The sequence below is a fragment of the Protopterus annectens genome, chromosome 2.part1 (assembly GCF_019279795.1).
Source record: "Protopterus annectens isolate FY-2018-M chromosome 2.part1, PAN1.0, whole genome shotgun sequence".
Lineage (NCBI taxonomy): Eukaryota > Metazoa > Chordata > Ceratodontiformes > Protopteridae > Protopterus > Protopterus annectens.
The window spans coordinates 1708456731-1708474664 of NC_056729.1; the positions used below are offsets into that span (position 1 = coordinate 1708456731).

Here is a 17934-nt window from a genome sequence, read left to right on the forward strand (position 1 = left end):
GAGTATAGCAAAATAAAGTAGTCTGAAACAAACGTTTGGAAATAATCTGCTTCGGCACTGACTGTCCTTCCCTCTTACCTTTATAGGAGACAAACGACTAATCATCATTCCAGAAGGAATGAGTTTTGTCAAAGGAGTGTCTCAGTTGGGATGTACTACAAAAACAACGAATTTCAAAGCATCAGTCCCAAAAGACTGAAACTCCTAAAAATGAAAAATAAACAACAAAAAATAAAAATACAGCTCACATGTTTTTCTGCACTCCCACACACCCTGCTAATTATGTATACCAACTCCAAGATCATGAAACAGTGGGGAATGGGCAAATTCCCACTCTCTTCTGTAATGTGAACTCCCACACAGTAATGCTGGTTGAAGCAATCAAATGATTATTCACCCACTTCTGCTGGAATTAAAAATGATCGATATTACGAATGTCTGGCTATATGGAATCCTTCCCTGAGCTTCCTGTGGACATCTACTTTTAAGAATATTTTCTCCTTTTTTCATGGGTTCAGAAAAGAAGAGAAGGAAATTAACAGTCTGGCTTAAGGTAAACTCTGAAACCGTTTTGGCATTAAAAGCATATTCTAATCATAACCATGGTGGACTAATCTTTGAAATTATGTTACTTGTGAATGTAACTGACACAGAAATGTCATTTAAATAGAAGTTTGCCAGATGACTGAATTTAATACCACAGAATACAGTGCATGCTGATGTGCGAGGGGTAAACTACACAAAAGAAAAAAGTTGCACTTTGTGAGAATGTCCCTGGGGTACCTTCCATGGGAGAGGAAGCAGGCATACCCACTTGGAGAAGGACCCAAGGAAGACGCAGATCACAATTTGCTCTTAAGTTGCCTGTAAACCCAAGAGAATATTCCGCACCCTGTTGCTGGGGATGTGTAAGTATGAGCTATCCTGCTCAATTTTTTATCACTGCAACCTTCACCAAGACAAATTTATAAAATTACAATGCCGATGATATAAAGCATTTTCAATCTGAAGAAATGAAAAGGCACAACAGATCTCTATGTCTCTGTGCTACTTCTAAATACTTTTCCTTTTAAACAGGTGAAAAACTCACACAGCCTGTAAGGTCAATCCTGCATCACTCATTCACCTGCCAGCATGTCTTCAAAATGTGGGAAGATACCAAAGACCTTCTTAAAATCACACATCATCAAGGGCAGACTGTGAAAAGTTTATATAAAAGGACCCCAGCCAAGAAAGGAAATGGGAAGCCAGGCCCTGTGAGGCAGTGACAATAACTGCTGTGCCACTGTGCTGTTCAATAGAAACTGCAGTAGAAATTTCAAATTATACTAAAGAAAAGGCCAGTATAATTCCATAAATCCAGACATATAATGCAAATAACTGGACGGAGCTACTCATGCGAGATGAGAGAATTATCTGTGCAATCATAGAATTCAAACTCACTAATCTCCATTTACTTCCAGAGTTTGCAATAATGTTTAGTGTATAGCCTCCCCCATAATCAAGCAATGACCCCTTTGCTGCCCTATGGACCTGCTCATTCCTTAAGATGAGAGGACTTCTGCCCATTTATTCCTGGGACAACAGCAACGTGAGACAGGAAAGGCAGCTGTTAAAACATGTTGGGGATCAGGGTTTAAATGTGACAGTGTGATCCCATTCTCAGCTTGCGATTCAGTTACAGAGTGTGCCCCCTGATACATGCCCACCACCCGTCCTCTACAAACAGAAGCAAGCAGGCAAAGACTCACCATTCCTCTCTGACCCTGTCCCTGTTCTAGCAAGTGCACTTAGCTGCTAACTAAACTCAAATTGCACAGGTTACAGTTAGGGCTTTACTACTCTCTCTGTGTCAATGCAGGTAAGCTGCCTCACCATTCATAATCATTTGGTTACACCTTTTCTCTATAACTACTGAATCACTGCTTCAGTAACCATGACCTACATACATTAACTTTTAAGAAAAAAAAATGAGAAGTTTTCAAGAGCAAGCAGTGCGGACACAATGTCTAAAGGTAAACCAATATGTCATAAGTCTGCAACCAAAAATATATACCTTTTGACATTGCAACCAGAAATGTATTTCTTTATTTATTTATTGACGTCTGTTACCAGTGAAGTCCAACGGGCCAAGAAGAGCCCATTTTCAGTGGAGGCCCGGGGAGAAATCTCCAACACAAAGAAAAAAACAGCAAAACAAAATAAGATAATATCACATATTAATATAAAAATATGAAATACATACCTTTTGAAATGTTTTCTTTTGTTTATTTATGAGTGATAATTACTGTTGTCCTCTTTATTGTTAAGCTGTGCTCTTCAGCAATGCAATGACCCAGTGCTTAATATCTCTGCCTCATAGTTCTTACAGGCTGTTTCAATTTTTAGCTCAGGATACTGCCAATATGAAGTTATCCTAGAGTCTGCATGGGTTTTCTGTCCCACCTCCTAACCCGTGATAGTTGTGTGGCTCTTCTAAACTGCCTGTAACTCATACATGTATTCCTGCCCTTCTTGCATGGCTTGTGGTTATAAAATGGACAAGATAGACTCTACTCAGTTGACAAATAAATGCATTGACAAATAATTCCTCATTATCCAAGTTCACTTTGGTCCCATTTACTGTTTTAAATAAACTGACCATATTCCTAGACATAATATCCTTACTGAAATTGTTATGTACATTTTTCTGTTCATCAGTCTGTAATTATAGTGAGTGCTTCTGTCGCATGTAAAAATGTCACATGTGCCTTGAGGTTTGGGTTGAGTCTGAAAAGAATCTTCAGACAAGTTCACCAAGCTGGTTAACAAAATTAAATAAACAAATAAAAATACAAAACTTACAATATGTATGAGATATATATCTGGTATTACACTCTCTTTGTATCAGATACACTGAACCTATGATCTGATCCAAATGTCTGAAATGAGAGCTAACAGAATATGCTTGACTGCGCATGGATTTCTTTTGAAATTCCTTTTTATTCCCGTGGTTAAAAGAAATGTATTTGCTTGAGAAGAGGTGATGATACACCCAGTAAATTAAGATGCTTGATCTATTTACAGTGCCTGTACCCAGAAGGCACTTTAGATTTTCTGACAACCTAAAACACGTTTCTTCCAAGAGATTTATGCTACTTCACATTATATTTTTAGAAATTACATCAGCAGAGCATGACAAAACAAGATTTTCTTGCGATTAAAGATATCCCCTTTGGACTTGTCCAACACCTGGGATTATGAAAGCAGTCACATTCAATAAGGAATAGAACTAAATGGCATCCACCACATTATCTGACCAGTGGACATTAAACACAACATGCTGCCCTATAAAAATAATTACATAAAGCCATGTGATGGACATTAAAATCACCCTGCAGCCCAATGAAAAATAAATACAAGAACCTATGTGACTAATAATTTACCTGGCCAACATTTTACAGATTGCACTGCCTAACGTATTTACTATGAGAAAACAACTTGCACAGGTTCAGTCTATATTCTCATTCGGTTATATTGCAGGTGTAGTAGAAAGATAACACTTTATTTGAAATCTGGAGTTTAACTTGAAACAAGCTAAGCATATGGTGATAACACTGACACTTTATGGGATGGAAGAAAGTAAGTTGCCTATGCCAAAATGAAACAAACAAAAATCCTAGTGGTAAGCGCAAATGCCTAAAGATAGCTTTGTTCACATTAGAATACTTCCACGTGTCACTAGGCATGTAAGGCAGGAGTCTTGCTTTTTCACACCATTTTCAACACCCACACAATACCTACACATACAGTTTTCTTTGGTGTGGTAGCTTGCTTTTGAAGTGTTTAAAATGTTGATAATTTTGAAATAAAAGCTGCAGTCTCTGGTGTTACTATTTCATATGCACTCAGTGAGTATAATTTAGGAGAATGTTATGCCATTATCTATGGCCCATATTTTTTCAGAGCTACAGTTTGATGAAACCATTTGACTAACTAAAATGATGATATAATTCTTTAACCATATAACAATTGGACTGTTCATCTGCACAACTATCGTAATAAACATATATTTGGTTATTTATTACTTGTTAACTGAGGAGGTAGACTGATTCAGAGGATCTTTTTCATCCAGGACTTGGGCCATTATAGCAATACACTTTTCATATATGGCATGTGCCATGCCGTATAGTACAAAAGTAGCAAGATTCAAACCAACAGATACGATTAGCAGGCTTGCAGGTTATTGTCAGTTGTTGATTATGGTTCTCTTAAAATCACTGCTGCGGGTCTATATTACATTCTCGAAAGCTGACAATGTCGAATCTGACATTGTCGACACGAGAATAGTAAAACTGCAGAACATCGAACAAGTAAACAGAAATCTCCGTAAGGGGAGATTTCCATTTACTTCAATGCAGTGCGGTCTCAGAGTTGGTATATTTAAGTAGCGGGGGGTGTGGCTTGCCCCCCTGCCTACACCATTTAGTTTTTTTTTTGTTATTTTTATTTTTTTTTCTGAACATGATGTTTTAACAGTTCAGTCACTAAAGGTCGACCTTTAGTGATTCGAACTGTTAAATATTCGATGTCCTAATATAGACCCCACTGTTGCTGTCGTGCAGTTGAAAATGGAAGCATCAGCCTGTCTACAGTATGCAGTCTTACAAACATCAAACATTTTATTTTATTTGGAATTGTTAACCAAGGTACAGCACTGACTAAAAATTACCAACTTTAGTTTCAACCCACAGGAAAAAGGATAAATAGAAAAACTAAAATTCGAATGACTTACAATTAAGCAATGAGAAAAAAGACTGTAAGGAAGACATGTAGCAGTAATCCATCAAAGGTGCAGTGATATTCAAAATGTAAACAGAAAACAGACACATAGTTTCTTAACAAGTGAATCGTAGAATGAATGACAGTTAAGGAGGAAGAGAAGTGAGGTATGCAGTGGACGTCTGAGTATAAGCCAGTAGGAGTTAGCACAGGGGAGGAAGAAGAAGAAATTGTACAATACGGTTAGATGACTGGCATATACATTTAACCAGGTTTCTTGAGACTGGCCTTCAACTAGGCCCAGAATTTTGGGTAGAATGAAGTTTCTTTAATAAGGGAGAGGATAGCATCCTAGAGTCTTGGTCTTAGTATACAGAATCAATGATCTGTGCAGTGGAGTTTGGTTTTAAGGGCTTCTAGCACAGGCACAGAGTGGTCTTGACTTGTAGGACTACATATTGGAGATTGTCTTGTTAGTTTAGCTGCATACACAAAAACGTTTAGTTATTTAGCAGTCTGAATAGTTGTGCACCTAACAGAAGATCAATTCTTTGCTTTACAGGAAGCCAATTAGCCCGGCCCAATGTTTTGCAATGGTGCTCATGTTTTTGGGAGATTGTGACGACTCTACATATTTTGCTGCTGATTTGTGTGGATTTTTTTTTCTTTTGATGTGAATGCTACAAGTGGAAGCTTATATTTGAGCTGAGAAAGAAGGATACCTTTCCCCGTTGCTCTGATCAGAACAAGGAGAATTTATTGGCCAAAAAGAGCAGCGAGTTTACTTTTTTTGTTGGTGTTGTTATAGTGGAGAGTGATCGTAAGACAAGTTAATATGCTTTATGAGAGTGTTGTTGTGATCTAAGATTCGAAGTGGATTAAGGCATTTCGTTAAGCTTTTGGTCGGTTCTAAAATTCACGTTTTTGTTTTAATGGAGGAGAGTAGGAGGTTTTTGATGCTGATTCAGAGGCTTCGTGAGAAGAAGTTAAACTAGAAGAATAAGAAACTTTACCGACCAGGTAAAAACAATTGCGACAGGAAATGGACAGGCAGCTTAGGATAAAATTTAATTCCAATCTCAAAACAGTTCCACAATACACTCTAATTCCAATCTCGTAATGAGCAAAACGAAACAGTTCCACAATACACTCAAGCGCTTTCACCTGGGCTCTCCCAGGCTTTGTCAAGATAACTGATAAAAGTTCCTTTGCTTTTTATACAATTCTTTGAAACTAATAATTGAATCAGTACATCAATTATACAATTAATAAATCATGTGCTAAAACCTTATTAACCTGTTCAAACTTAAAGTTTGCTTTGTAACTATAAGTGGTACAAGCTTTGGGCTACTTCACTATTATTTGTCCAAAAATTTACACAATGTTTATTTACTAATTATTAGTTTCAAAGAATTGTATAAAAAGCAAAGGAACTTTTATCAGTTATCTTGACAAAGCCTGGGAGAGCCCGGGTGAAAGCGCTTGAGTGTATTGTGGAACTGTTTCGTTTTGCTCATTACGAGATTGGAATTAGAGTGTATTGAGAAGAAGTTAGCCTGAGGAAGTTTTTGGACCGTAGTAAGTGATTGATTGAACAGTATAAAATCATGTCATTAGCACAGGTGAGATAGATCCACAGATTTCCCTGCCTCATTAAGCACCTGGTACTACTCCTTGATCTGGCGCCAAACAGTCTGTTCTCCACTCTGACCTCCCCGGTCCTAGGCTCTGCATACTGTAAGCCTGTGGAGCAATCTGGTGCTCTCACCTCTTAAGGAGCACTAGGTCACACACACAAAAAACAAAAAAAATCTTAAACGAAAAGCTTGCCTAAAGCAGTACTGGCAGTCATTTACATACTGGCACTGAGAAAAGTCTCTGAATCTGAATGTTCAGGACAGGACATGAGGCCTAACTGAATGCAACATTAACCTCATTCTCATCCACTGGGATCTAAGCTTCCAAGGGAATAATGACTATAACTCTGGCTCAATGCCAGATGAGCCCTGCTCCCATCCTTGCAAAGGGAATATGCTGTTGTTCTGTTACCTTATTATGGAGTCCCTATTAAACCATACAATGTAAGGCTCTGGAAACAGTTATCAAGGCCAACAGCACTCTTTTGGATGATAATGTAAGAGTAAGTGGGCTTCCCCAGCCTGCAATTATTTATTATTTATTTATTTAACATTTGTTTACCAGGAAAGTCTGACTTAGAATGAGCCAATTTTCAGCAGTGTCCCGGGGAGAAATACTCCAGACGTATGTCTTTGCAATGTGGGAGGAAACAGGAGCATCTGGAGGAAACCCACATAAATGTAGGAAGGACATGCAGACCCTGCACAAAAGACACCCCAGCCGGGAATCAAACCGGAGAACCTCTTGCTGTGAGGTGATAAAGTTAACCACTGAACCACTGCACTACCCAAATCTCTCATTAAAATCAAGTGGTTAGGCAGCAGAAAAGGTAGACCTATCGCCAGATTGATGAGAATACACCACCACTCCAGGGGCTGTTGACAAAAGCCTGCAAATAACAGCAGGTGTGTGGCAGTATGGCTACTCCAGCAGTTTTACCACCTTATTTCACTTTATTCACCTTTGTCAGAAATTCTTACAAGGGCAGTTTCATCCCACCTTCCCTTTTACTTAAACTCCCGTGAGCTGCTAAGCAAACAACAGCTTGGTTTTATTAATGACAAATGATTCTAATGGCCACTGGACACTGAGTAAAGCCCATATAGCAATAATACAATGTGAAGCCAACACAAAGCAAACTGGGGAACTCTCATCTGCTGATGTTCCAGAAGGCAATCATTATGTCCAATGATACCATCCAAGCTCCTTACAGAAGCAAATTCATAACTTCCCACATGGTCATGACTGATGTCAATCTTACAGGAAAGTCATCAGTCTGGCAACTTGGCCAATACAACACAGGACAAAACCAGTGATACTTAAAGGCCTGATCATATGCAAATGAGACATTTTCCTGTTTACAGATTGGACAGACTAAGCAGGAGGAGGAGGAGTGGAAGAGGCAGGAAATGGGTCCAGAGATAAGAGCTTATGTTACCTTCAGGTAATCAACCAAGTCCTGGGTGCACTAGCAAACAAATACATCCCCCAATAAAATGCAAGGATCTTTTTTCCAAGTTCCTCCTTAAAGGACACTAAGTCATCTATCCTGGGCAAGTAACTTGACTCTGTTGCCTAGCCAATATGTCACAGCAGTCAAAATTACACACAAATGAATGCTGTTCTACTATGGAGGCTGTGAACAGAGTGTCATGAAGATCCTCACTGCGTCCAGATTTCAGGAGGTCTTCCATTTTATCTAGTACCTTTCTAACCTTTTGTGCCTAGAACAGAGACAGGGGAGATGAATACCTGATTATTATTACTCATGATATGAAAGAGGAGTAAACCCTCTTACCACACCTGTCCAACTCTCTGGATTCTTATATCTAGTAGTTTCAGGCATGGACCTGGCCTCTGAGTGCTTGTTTTTATGGTGATGATCCTAAATATGCCTGGAGCTGTAAGAGGTGCCCATTCACCAGTCTGTACTTTAAGAGCTCTTCAGCAGTGCCATCTTTGTGAAGTGGGAAAGGAACTTTTTCCACCTTTACTTTGATTAAGCAGGATGAACCTCTGGTACTCATGGAAGTTATCAGCACTGTGCATTTCCCTGGGAGAATATGTAGAATACCCACACGGGACTTGGTTGCTAAACTGATAGTCATACACACACTTATGATGATTAGGCATGCAAATGCAGGTTATACCAGTTGCAGCAAAGCTTGAGATGTGAACTGTTTTTTTAAGTCATTTTGTCCCTCATACCTAGCTACCAACCTGCAAGCCCCTTCCATCTGCTTTCCTGCTTATTGGCTGCAACATCACAGTCACTGTACCCCACATTATACTATGGAGGAGCCCTTCTTTCCAAAGGAAGTTGTGCTTTGAACATCTTGTATATATTAGTCAGTTGAGTACTTTGACGATTGCTGAAACAAAGCCTGCCATCCTGAAAGTCATGAGGGATGGAATGTTTTTTCCCTGGCTTAGGTGCTGGTTCCCCCAACAACATGATACCCTGCAAACTCCCAGAAAGCTGTTATAGTGGCATTAACATACTCTTGTAGGTTTTTAAGTAGTTACAAGGTCTGCAGTCCTGGGGACTATTGAGGATTCTAGACCAATGTCCCAGGTGCTTCACAGCACAGTCTGATTAAGAGACTTGCTAAGAGGTACATAGTAGGAAAACGGAGAGATTGAGGACGCCAGGAAGTAGTTTACTAACAGCTCGTTGCCTTAATCTTCTGTACTGTCAGATGACTATGTGCAGAAAAAAATGTGTCTATTGTCATAATGTACAGCTTGGTTGGTGCACACATCTCAAGTGTGTAGGACAACTGCCACGGTGTAATGTCAGCTATGAGCAAGTCAGGCTGCTTTTCTTCCCTAAAGGATGGACTAGCTCAGTCAGCTGCTCATTGTATTCCCACCTCACTGTTTCCCCTAGATAACAGGTCACAATCAAGGCTTTAGCTCTCTGCTCCACACAGCTGGCACAAATCCAAACTATGTAAATGACAAATCCATTTCTGCACGTATGCAATATAGAGTATTACAGTGCCCATCAGGCAAGAATGTGGATGTCCCCAAATATGGGATTTTGCTGAAAATGTACTGAATACTGATTAGATGAAGGTCCCAGTTCCAAATGACTTGCTCTCAGTGCAAATGACCACTTACAGTGAGAGCAGGGTGAGAGCAGGTGTTTTGGAATCTGAGCTCCCCATGTAAGCCTGTTTATAGGTAGGCCTTACACTGAAGTAACAGCAAAAACAAAATCCCTGCAAGTACGACAAGGTGCGCGGCTTAATAGTGACTGTCAAAACAGTATTAACGCAGTCTGCCGGCACACATCCTTCAGTGAAAAACTTCAATAAAGACTTCAGTAAAAAATCCGCAATATCACATTAAAGCTTTTATTCATCAACTTGCATACCTGTTTTGGCTATCCAGCCTTCATCAGTGCATTAAATCAAACAACAAATCATACAGTTTAAATATCCAAAGCTTCAATATGATTGGCTGACTACAAAAATTCATCAAGTCCTGGAGAAAATAAATCTCCCAACCTAATGATCCAACCCTTTTCCTTTTTATCAAGGGTGGTATGCCATCCACATTTATTATTCCTATCCAATGTAATTTTATCAATAATTACAAACTGAAACCTAGCCGTATTACGATTCACAGTATGTTTATATAAAGCAATTGACATTGCTGCATACCTAATATCACTAAATCCTCAGTTTAAATGGGTGTGATGTCTGCCCCACATAAAAGGCTGAACAACTTCAGGTGGCCAAGTATACCATCCAGTCTGTATTACAATTCCCAAAAACTTTAATATGAAAAACCTTAGAGGTATTAGATGAAGAACATTTTTCAGTTTTGCATACATACTTGCAAAAACTACAATTCCCACATGATTGGCATCCTCTAATTACTTTCCCACCTAAAGTGAGCTGAACTAAGCTTTGGTTGACCCAATAGCCCTTCTTATAATGATTAAACCAGCCCCCCAGTGTTTTTCCCCATCTGAATGAAAAAAAAAAAAACATTTAGCAGGCAGCAAATCCTTCAAACGGTCATCCAATAAGAGAGCACTCCAATGTTTCTGAACCAAGTCCATAAAAACAGTTTTGCTACCAAAATTAATAGAAAATCTAAGCAAACCTTTAGAATTATTTTTTATGTAACTGATTGTACTCCCATTAATATTATAACCAACTTTGAGGTTGCTGCAACTTTTGGGTGAGAAGTTCCCTAATTGCCACCTGTCCCCACTTGAAACAAGTAACTGTACTTTTCAGTAAACTACAAGTAATAGATAAAAGTTGTCAAAATAATAAACGAGCTTGGAGTCTTTGCAGATGATGACCTATGATGACCTTTTAGATGACATCCATACTGCCACTGCCATATGCTCAGCATGCAAAAGTTGCAGCACGGTTCTGAGACATGCTACACAAGTAATTTTCCCTTTTTGTATAGATCTTTCCAGACCAGTTAGAGAAAGCTATAGTCTCATCTGTAACCTACTTACACTTTATTTGGTGCAGCTGAAGAAGGTGCAAAGAATCCTGGTGGAAAACTGAATGACTTCAAGGACTGTCATATAGTGAAAGACTACAGCAGCTCTCTTTCTCCTATGTACCTTATTATCATTTTAGACAAGACCAATGCATGATATAACAGAACATTAAAGTACTTCTTTGGTTAGAATAACTCCTTCCCATGACTTGAACACAAGAGAATGATTTCTCTCATTAAAAATGAATTATCAGCCATACTATGAAATATACTTTCCATTCTAAATTAAACTCAGCCCATCAGTTCATACCTTACAGAAGGAATTGGATCACTACATGTTCACCTGGAAGTTTCATTATCAAACTCCTCAATTACCAATAGGGCTTGAGGTTGTTCACCAACAATATAAATCTATAAACCTCTAGCGAGAAGCTTGTCTATAACATACTGTACATGTTCTGACACTCCTGTACAATTCATCCATTACTCCAAATAGATAAGTTTGTTTGACGACTGCTAACTACACAAGTAAATAATAAATAAATAAATAAATATCCTTCTTTTTACTGGCCAGCCCACTGGCAGAAACAGATGGTGTCAGATTGTGAGAGAGGTTGCCGAGGAATGTTGATAGAGCTATCACATCGGAAGGATGGACTAGATAGCCAATGAGCTGCTTTGTTTCTCTGCGAAGAAGAATGTTGGGTGGGCACACATCAGAACTGCCATCTGGCAAAGGCCAGGTTCCCATTCTCCAGTGAGTGAGACATAGCATAGCAGACATTTGAACCTTTGTGCGTGAAATATACTGACATTATTCTACAACTGTGTCAGAAAATGGGGATGTAGAGAAGCACAGAAAAAACAAAAAAAAAAGAAAGTTTGGACCTCAGCGGATCATGTGATTATTCAATTACTGCCAAGATAACCTCCACAGCACTTTACAATGTCTTATACAATTTCTATACCCAATGTTTCTGGGGGTCAACTTTACAGAAAGGGATGATGACCTGAAGCAGGAAGAACATCTCAAAGTAAAATGTGGTGACCTTGAGAGAAGAACGGCAATTAGTTCAGTAAATGTCACTCCTCTGAAGTGTGGGAACTTTGCTTTCCAACTGACACTACCACTTTTTTGTTACATTTTCTAAGCTTTTAGAAAAATTGCACTGCACACCAACAACAACATGCTGGCAATTACTCAATTATGTAGCCATGGTCACTCAAATACATCCTGTCTGCAAAGAAAACCTCATACCATGTTGTTGTGTAACCCCATTAAGATTAGTGGGGGTGTAGTAGATCACATGGTTTTCAGCTGTTTGCATATATTACAATATGTTGTGTGACTGTGTGCTTGGTGTGTTTTGTAGACAAACAAAACGCTTTTAAAAGCACACAAGTTTTCCTCATTGCTGCAGTTAGAGGTCAGGTTAATGAGTATGATGCTGAACCAGGTGTTGTAAAAGTGCAGTAAGAAAGGATATCATTCTCTGTGCTGCTGCTCTCAACATTAGCCTGCTACATAAAAATATATAAATACAGTAAAAAACAGTACTACCCAAGACGTTGTCAAAATACAGACAGCATGTTGTCCCACAGCCCTAAAACAACTGAGCAAACAGGTGATGTCACACCTTCTATTGGACCAACACAGATTTTACAATACAGCGTGTGCACTCACTTATAACCATATTCTCATTAATGAAACTATATATAGCCCTCAAATGGATAGACTCTATGAACATTTCTTGGAAGGGTTTTGAGAAAGTGGCTATTAAAACACCTATTAGCTCACAAAATAGTAATGGATAAAAGAAACAAAAACATCAAAACTTGAGCAACCTGGGAACCTTTAATATCATACTAGCATAAAACATCATGCACACTATACAGGAACGTGTTATAAGGAAACCTAGCAATATACCCACAAACCCACAACAAAACATGGTATTGCAAACATTAATGCATGTGTTGTCTTTGTATTGTTTAAACTTGTTAGAGAAAGCATCTATGTATATAGTGCAAATAGGTTTGTTATATGACCTTCATGTTTCTATACTGACTACAATGTATAACTTTCTCTTGTGGTCATGTTGTAAATATGAACATTTTTGTGTCTTTTATAAATGCAAAATGAAAATAAAAATTATTGGAAAAAAAAATACAGCTTGTTCAAGCTTTCAGATGACATGAGTCCCTTACATAGTGACAGAATATCAGCACTACTTTCATTTTCTGACACTTGTTCATTGCTTGTTAAAAGTTTTTATGAAGCATTGTTATGACAGATGTTGGATGGCATGCTCAACACTGTATGTTTACACTGCTGACTCTGCTGTATGTCATCGTGGTGTCACATTGCTTTTAATGACATCACTACCGCCAGGCTTGAAGACAGTTTCTCACCTGTCACTGAGTCCATTCACTTGCGGGTATCACACTATGGTCACCATGCTTGTGATACTTTTGGGGAGGAATAAAAGCACTTATTCCTGATAGGTACAGAGCTGTTTAACAACTCATACCTACTAATGCCAGTTTGAAAATGCTCACAAATATAAAGTACATTAGGGGTGAGTGCTTTTAAAAATTAATGCTAAACGCTGACAGTACAAAAACACTTTTTTAAATGATTTATTTATTTATTGCATTTGTTTACTGGGAAAGTCCACTGGGCCTGCGAAGAGCCCATTTTCAGTGGAGGCCCGGGGAGAAAAGCTCCACATATAGTTACATAGATATACAGTTACAGACAGATAAAGTATTAACACATTGTAAATTTATTTGTTAGATGGGTATGTGAACTAGTACTTTTGGGGCACTTTTTAACCACAGCCAAGGCCACAAGTACAACTAAAATTAAACCCACATATGGGCAGTCTAGTGTAGCAGGACACTTCAAATCTAAGAAACTTCTGCATAGCTTCTGACAATGCAGCTTTTCCATTTCCTGAATGGGAAATTTAACTGACTGGACAGTGCTGAGTTAAATTTTTGCTTATGACATACACACTGTCATTCTGTGGTAATTTTTTTTCAGATATACAATAAATATATATATCATCATGTATGCTGTGAGGAAAGTTCTTAAGGTAACCTTTACATAATATAACTGCATTTGGGAGGATATTCACCCATAGTTCCAAAGGAGTGAGGAAAAATCATCAGAAGGATGTATGTAATACTAAAACACTGACTGATGTAATTAATGCCTTTTACTGATTTAAAGCAGATTTTATAAGACAGATCGCCTGAAATTTCAGACTGTGTGTCTCTCATCAGTAGCAGCTCTAAATAAGGGGCTTGTGTCTAAGGAAGCCCCGTCTGGCAGACTTCAAGGATAACAACCCATAAACATAGAGCACAAAAGGATCCTCTCTCACTCGATGATCCATTTTTAATATGGAATATAGAAATACTCTTAATTACAGGCTGTATTTCCAGAATTCTAACAGTTTAAAGCCTACAATCCCACATACCTGGTAGTTGCACTCCGGATCCAAACAGTGGTAATGTTCTCTGTACTGGTATGCACAGTGTATGTGTCCGCAATGCTGACTGCCAGAAAATCTGAAAAAGATCGAAGCAAATCCATTCATGAATTCTTGTTTTTAAAGCACCAGCAACATCAATTGAGAAATCATAAATTACGGAAAACGACATCAATGCTGTGACTTATTACCTTTTCTCTTAGCTGCTCAAATCTGAATTCATCTCCATTTTCCTCAACCAAACCGACACTCCCTCCTTATACAGTTCTATCACATCATGTTCCTCCAACTCTTTACTTACACCTTTACTGAATTTCATTTAAATCCTTATAATTGTCACCTGCTACTGGTCTTCCTGCAGAGTTTATTTATCTAATCCTTCTCTTTCAGTAACAGTTTATTTATTTATGTATTCCTTTTAATAACTTTGTGGTATCCAGTTCAGTCTCTGCAAAGAATTGCTTACAGTAACAACGTTTTTTGCAAAGTTAGATGTCTTATTTTTTGCAGTGTCCCAGTGCAATATCATCTGTAATCCTCAATCAACTATTTCTAATTCCACATGTGAATGTGATGTCAATCCCGGAAAAGCTATAGTACAGTGTGTATTTTAACCTTTTTGTTTCAGGGCAGTCACCCTCTACCAACTATTTTTTAATACGTTTCTTTACATAACCCACAACACTTATGCACTGCACTAACAATGCCGAAGCAGTTTCCTTGGCATGATTCTTTTTTATCATTGATAACAGTGCTCTTTAACGGGCAAACTGAGGCAGTATAGCAAAGTGCGTTAGGACAGTGATCTACAAACAAGAGATATTCTGTTGACTCAAGTTTTATACTCACAGCATCTGCCTGCAAAACATACAAGTCATTTTAGCAGTATCAGTAGCGCAACAGGTAGCATACACCCTTTTGGTAGTGGAAGACCAGAAGGCTATGGGTTCTACTCCCCCCTCCAGATGATTAAACTGCTAACACTGCACTGCAGAATTTGGGGAATGCTGCACTCCTGGGTGCATTGGGCAGCACAATGGCACAGCAGATAGAGCTGTCACCTCAGAGCAAGAGGGGCCTTAGGTCAATTCTCAGCTGGAGTGCCTTCTTTGCTTAGTCTTAATGTCCTCCATGCGTTTGCATAGGTTTCCTCTGGATGCTCCTGTTTCCTCCCACATATCAAAGACACTCTAAACTGGCCATACATGTGTGTTTGCATGTGAGTCTATGATGTGGAAGAACTACCATGGCAAGGCTAGCCACCCAGCAGTGTTAATCTTGTCTTTTGATGACTGTCACTGTTGAAGTGACCACCTGACCCCATGTGCACAAATGAGGAAAAGGGGCTGTGGATGGACAGAAAGATGGATGGATGTACTCCAGGGTGTGCTGACATTTGCATGAGATGTTAAACTGAGGCCCCATCTGCTTGAGTTGGTGGTAGGTCAGGTGTATGTAATAGATCCCATGACACCTATCAAAAAATGAGTGGAAGCTTCTTGATGCCTTGACCAATTTACCCTAGGGGTAAAAATACTATCTCAGGCTTTCCCTGAAAGGAGACCACCAGCCTAGCGGGACTAACCTGGTCAACAAAAGGTAAATACAACTTAAAAAAATAACAGACCAAAACTTTTATGTCAGTGCAAAAAAAATAGGCATTTGTGTCTGTTTGGGTTTACCTAGTTACGAAAACAGTAAAATAAGGAAAAAAATCACTAACATAACCTTTTAGGTTGCAAGAAAGTATGACTCATTCCTGGATTACTGGATTAAATAAATATAAAGGCATCTAAAAAGCATTGAAGGTGTTTTCCTTAATCTATATGTGGTAGCTGCATATAGTGCAGGTGTGGGCACTTCCTCAGCATATGTCTGCAGAGGAATTGTAGAATTCACTCCAATGCTTAGCCTTCCCAAGCTAAAATACCCCCTCACACATACACACATAACCTCTAGAAACTGCCTAACTAACTAATAAATGCCCATGATACATAGGGACACAACTGAGTTGGACTGCATGGTTAGGTTTGGTTTATAAAGGCCCTGTGGTCATTAGCCTAGTATATACCTATGAAACTCTGAACCTATTACAATTGGAAATGTGTAATATGAAGTCAAGAGGATATATCCAGGAATTATTTCCTAAAATTTACCATTACAAACACCTGTGTTGGTCATGTGCACACTATAAGCATTATCAAGGACATGAAAAAACTCAGGAAAAGTACATTGCAGAGAACAGCATTCATGTGTCAGCCCACTGAGTAAGCAATTTTAAGGGGGGGGGGTAGTTTACGAATGTGGCTTTTCAAATTATGGGTTCTACATTCATGGTCAACGTCAGTGAGTTTAGTCCATGACCTGCAGGGTATGGAAATGGGTGTTGTAAAGCTGAAGTCAAAAAGTACCAGATTTAGCATTGGGGACCTAACCTGTATGTACAGGAAGCAAAACTGAAAGCCAAAAGTATAACACAGAAACATACAGCTAAAACTACAAAATAGCATCCTGTAATACTGGACCTTATTAACTTACAATTGACTGAACATTTTGTGTGATGCTGTTACATTAATAGAGTGAAATGCAATCTGCAAAAGAAAATATATAAAACTCTAAGTACAACTGTGGTCCGACAAAGAGCACCAGAAAAGACTTTAGTACAGCTATTACAAAGTCGATTGACATCTACACATCCACATGTAAGCTACCCACATCACTCATGGGAACACTCACTTACACACAGACACACACACAGACACACACACGCACACACACACACACACACACACACACACACACACACACACACACACACACACACACACACACACACACACACACACACACACACACACACACACACACACACACACACATGATCCCGTACCTAACCCTCTGGTATTGTTTTGCTAGACTTACCTGCACTGAGAATACTCCCATAGGGGTGAATCGCTACCCTATATTGTTTGATGGCAGTCTCTTTTTCCTCCTAGAGTAAAATTGGAATTGCTTGACCAAGGAAATCAGGAACTATGGGCATTTCTGGAGGGGAACATCTGGCTAATTAGCATTAGCCACTCGACTCATTAACATGCAGCTTTGCCCTGAAGACCTATTTCCACACTGCAGGCCTCATGAGGGGAAATCCTCAAAACGTCAGCAGTACAGCAGTCTGTGAATCAGAAAAGCTTATTATGATGCAAAAACCTCCCAACATTAGGCTTGTGCAACACATTAAGCCTTTCTGAATCCCGTAATGATTTAGAAGACTTACTGTAGGGTAAGGACTGTTTTTTTTCCCTTCCAGTGCCACCAAACTGAGAGAATCTACCAAAAAGAACTCTCTCCCTCCTGTGGCCACTGCTTAAAACCAGCACTGCGGAGTTACTGTTGTATTTCCATTCCCAGATTTCATTTAGTTGACCTGTAATCATAGACTGCAGAGCAAATCTGTCAAGATTTAGCTCTGCGACAGGAAAAACTGAGCAAGACTAAGTCACCTGGGACATTTATAGCTGAAAGAAAATATTTTACCAAACTGGTTAATTGTCATTGCAGTGTAACA

At 38.9% G+C, this 17934-nt stretch overlaps 1 protein-coding gene across 3 annotated transcripts in view; it reads right to left on the reverse strand.

The window, feature by feature from the left end:
* Positions 1-17934, reverse strand: part of CASZ1 (castor zinc finger 1) — a 668840-nt gene that overhangs the window by 166424 nt on the left and 484482 nt on the right. For all 3 annotated transcript variants that reach the window (XM_044063158.1, XM_044063159.1, XM_044063157.1), the window contains one exon: positions 14355-14445. In XM_044063158.1, the coding sequence (XP_043919093.1) occupies positions 14355-14445 (91 nt within the window). The remainder of the gene's footprint in view (positions 1-14354; positions 14446-17934) is intronic.